Source organism: Triticum dicoccoides, chromosome 3A, assembly GCF_002162155.2.
Source record: "Triticum dicoccoides isolate Atlit2015 ecotype Zavitan chromosome 3A, WEW_v2.0, whole genome shotgun sequence".
Classification (NCBI taxonomy): domain Eukaryota; kingdom Viridiplantae; phylum Streptophyta; class Magnoliopsida; order Poales; family Poaceae; genus Triticum; species Triticum dicoccoides.
Genome location: NC_041384.1, coordinates 693,747,059 through 693,750,983, shown reverse-complemented (window position 1 = coordinate 693,750,983; position 3,925 = coordinate 693,747,059). Strand labels below are relative to the sequence as shown.

Here is a 3,925-nt window from a genome sequence, read left to right as displayed (position 1 = left end):
GAAGGAGATTGTGAAAATTTAGATAAAAAAAGTCGTTGCTAGTGTCGCTTGTAAGGGTATCTCTTTATCCGCAAGTGATGTCGCACTAGATGTCATTCTATCGGAATCATACAATCCACTAAGCGGGATCTTTATTTATCAAAATTACAGGATAAGACTCATGTTTTCTTGAATAGTCTACATACCATTTGTTTGTCTCGGCAGATGTACAACGCTAGGCCTATAAGAAGATGGGTGAAAAAGAATGTGATCACTAAGCTCTCGGAGCTCCTAGTCCATGAAGAAGCTGGTGAAGGCTCAGCGATCCACATTGATGCTATGGGTGACAAGGATCTGAAGTATGAAGTGGTGAAGAAGACGACGGTGAACCCGCAAGAAGATAAAGATGTAAACCATAGGCGGCGGCTAAAGAGACAAAGTGGTTTGCTTAGAAATGGCATGAAGCCGAATAGGCTGTCTAAGAAAAGAGCTAAAAAAAGAGGTCTCGCGAGTTCTGGCAACCATAAGTACAGTTAAACTACTAGGATTTTCGTGTTGAGTCAGTTTGAAGGACCAGCTGTTGATTTAAAATTGAACGATGCTACACTTATGGATTAAATTGTACGGACAGATGTGGGATTATTTGGTTTGAAATTATGGGGGCCACACCCCGAAATTCAAGGGGAGAGGTTTGTGAGAAGATGACGTACGTGCGTAGGCTACGATAATCCGATCGTTATCTTGTTATTTTTATCCTGTGCCATGATTGCTCTGTCTCCAACCTGTAATAATTACCAACAAACCAAGCAGCAAAAAAATGCAGGCTCTGTCAATTTGATGAGGCAGATGGACGATGCAACGTCTGTCCGAACTTTCTTGTCTACAGTGCACAACAACAGGTGGAGAGGGGTGTGGGTTCTTTTTTGTAAAATTGCCATAGTTTCCTTCCTATCCGTCGGGTATAAATCGAATGATCTATGTTGCAGGATGGTAGGCACACCATCATTACAAACTCTGTTTTTTTTTATAAAAGTAGAGATAACTGGACATAAAGTTAACGGGCAAGAAATAGCCATATGGACAGTAGAGTGCATTATCTATGTTCAAATAATTTGGATACTATACTTTTTCATGTGGAGAAATTGCAACTTTCATATTTTCCACCGAGTGGCAAGCATGCCTAGGAAAACAAATTGCTTGTTGGAGAAAACTTATGATTCTTGTTGCTATTTGTAGGTCATCAATTTCCTGATAAGGCAATAGATTTGATTGACGAGGTATGTGCGTTGGCAAGGACGCATGTTACAAAAAAGAGAGCGAACACTTCACAGATTAGCTCTGCCCGCACGGTAAAGCAAGTAGTTGGCCCGGACCATGTAGCACAAGTATTTATTCTTAACATAATATTATAAATATTACCCATTGTATCTATATTTACCACGGTTCAATGTTAAATGAAGGTCGTGAGCAGATGGACAGGAATTCCTGTGACTTCACTTGATCAAGAGGAAAATAATAAGTTAATACACTTAGTTGATAGACTGCCTGAGCGAGTTATTGGCCAAGATGAAGCCATCAACTCAGTTGCGCAAGCCTTGTTACGTTCCAGAGTCGGTCTTGATCAATCTGGCCAACCCATAGGTTCTTTCCTATTTTTGGGTTCCACTGGTGTTGGAAAGACAGAGCTTGCAAAAGCCCCTGCCGAGCAACTATTTGACAGTGAAAAGATGTTGGTCCGCTTTGATATGTCTGAGTATGTTGAGGCCCATTCTGTGTCGCGTCTCATTGGAGCACCCCCCAAGGTTTCAAATATTATTCCTTTTTGAACATCATAGTTCCATGCGCAGTATTTTACCTATTATCTTGATGCATCTTTTAATTATGATGTATTGTAGTTATGTCGGGCACGAAAATGGTGGGCAACTGACTGAGAAAGTGAGGAAACATCCATATAGTGTCATCCTTTTGGATGAGGTGGAGAAGGCACATCCTTCGGTGTTTAATGTTTTCCTCCAGGTCCTTGATGATGGCATGTTGACCGATGGCTTAGGCCAGATAGTAGATTTCAAGAACACCATCATTATCATGACCTCAAATCTGGGAGCCGAGCACCTATCAACAGGAATGGCAAACAAAAAGGAAACGAAAGGCCTTCTCATGAAACAGGTTTGTGAATCCTAAATTACTCCAATATGTGTAATTGTTGCCGTAGTTACCTTAACATTGCTATATCTCATCAAAAAACATTCCTATATATTCCTTTTAGGTTGAGAAATATTTCAAGCCCGAATTCGTCAACAAATTAAGTGAGATTGTGATATTCGAGCCCCTTATGCAAGAGAAGTTGAAGTTGAAGGAGATTGTGAAAATTCAGATAAAAAAAGTCGTTGCTAGTGTCGCTTGCAAGGGTATCTCTTTATCCACAAGTGACGTCCCACTAGATGTCATTCTATCGGAATCATACAATCCAGTAAGCAGAATCTTTATTTATCAAAATTACAGGATAAGACTCATGTTTTCTTGAATAGTCTACATACCATTTGTTTGTCTCGGCAGATGTACGGCGCTAGGCCTATAAGAAGATGGGTGCAAAAGAATGTGATCACCAAGCTCTCGGAGCTCCTAGTCCATGAAGAAACTGGTGAAGGCTCAGCGATCCACATTGATGCTATGGGTGACAAGGATCTGACCTATGAAGTGGTGAAGAAGACGACGGTGAACCCGCAAGAAGATAAAGATGTAAGCCATATGCGACGGCTAAAGAGACAAAGGGGTTTGCTTAGAAATGGCATGAAGCCGAATAGGCTGTCTAAGAAAAGAGCTAAGAAAAGAGGTCTCGCGAGTTCTGGCAACCATAAGTACAGTTAAACTACTAGGATTTTCGTGTTGAGTCAGTTTGAAGGACCAGCTGGTGATTTAAAATTGAACGATGCTACACTTATGGATTAAATTGTACGGAAGATGTGGAATTATTTGGTTTGAAATTATGGGGGCCGCGCCCCGAAATTCAGGGGGAGAGATTTGTGAGAAGATGACGTACGCACGTAGGCTGTGATAATCCGATCGTTATCTTTTATATATATATCCTGTGCAATGATTGCTCTGTCTCCAACCTGTAATAATTACCAGCAAACCAAGCAGCAAAAAAATGCAGGCTCTGTCAATTTGATGAGGCAGATGGACGATGCAACGTCTGTCCGAACCTTCTTGTCTGCAGTGCACAACAGCGGGTGACTGAGTCTCTGAATCCAGAGACCTGGTGCCGGTACAATGTCGCTGCCGGCCATCTCACGATCGACAATTCGACATGCATGGCTGCGCAAGGCATTAGTCCGCGGCGCGTGCGTGTAAGCTTCGTTCGCGACAATTCGACTCACTCCGCTAGTTTTGGTTCCTGCAATAGCGTTGGGCCACATCCTAGCTAGTTCTTGTAGATTGGGTTAGCAGCTGGGTGGTTTGGTTAGTGATTAACTTCAGAGTGATTACTTCAGCTGACATATTGCGGTGCTGACGTGTTGAAGAAGCAGAACTCAACATGCCTCCTAATTTGTTTAGCTAGAATTTTAAATAATGTTTACACCTTTTTTTGCCCCAACCGGGCTCACACCCTTTTTCAGTAATTTCTTAACGGAAATAACCAGTATAGAGTTCGACCTTAGAGAGGTAAAGCATAATGCAACACTGGTCTAAAGGAAAGAGAAGGGGAGGAGCGAGTTGGAGCATTAACAGAAAACCTGCCGTTCATCCTGGCGGTGAATATTTGTACCATACCTGATGGGTGGAATGATACTGCAATTGTGATGATCCCAAAGATCAATTCTTCAAAAAATGTAACACATTTTAGACCAATCAGTTTGTACAGTGTGGTGTACAAGGTTATTTAAAAAATGATCGCGGCCCATTTGAAGATAATCCTTTCAGATATTATTAGTGCGACTCAGAGTGT

The 3,925-nt window shown here is 41.7% G+C and overlaps 1 protein-coding gene across 1 annotated transcript; it reads left to right on the top strand.

Moving 5' to 3' along the window:
* Positions 1-204: 204 nt before the first annotated feature.
* Positions 205-3,330, top strand: LOC119272918 (chaperone protein ClpB1-like). Its single transcript, XM_037554265.1, has 7 exons — positions 205-421; positions 1,216-1,256; positions 1,440-1,777; positions 1,872-2,145; positions 2,246-2,449; positions 2,536-2,718; positions 3,232-3,330. The coding sequence occupies exons 1-7, from the start codon at positions 205-207 to the stop codon at positions 3,328-3,330; spliced, it is 1,356 nt and encodes a 451-aa protein (XP_037410162.1).
* The last annotated feature ends 595 nt before the right edge of the window (positions 3,331-3,925 follow it).

Coding starts and splice junctions, on each gene's coding strand:
- LOC119272918 (XM_037554265.1), top strand. CDS start 205: ATGTACAACGCTAGGCCTATAAGAAGATGGGTGAAAAAGAATGTGATC. Junction 2,450..2,535: donor TATCGGAATCATACAATCCA/GTAAGCAGAATC, acceptor TTGTCTCGGCAG/ATGTACGGCGCTAGGCCTAT. Junction 2,719..3,231: donor ACCCGCAAGAAGATAAAGAT/GTAAGCCATATG, acceptor CTCTGAATCCAG/AGACCTGGTGCCGGTACAAT.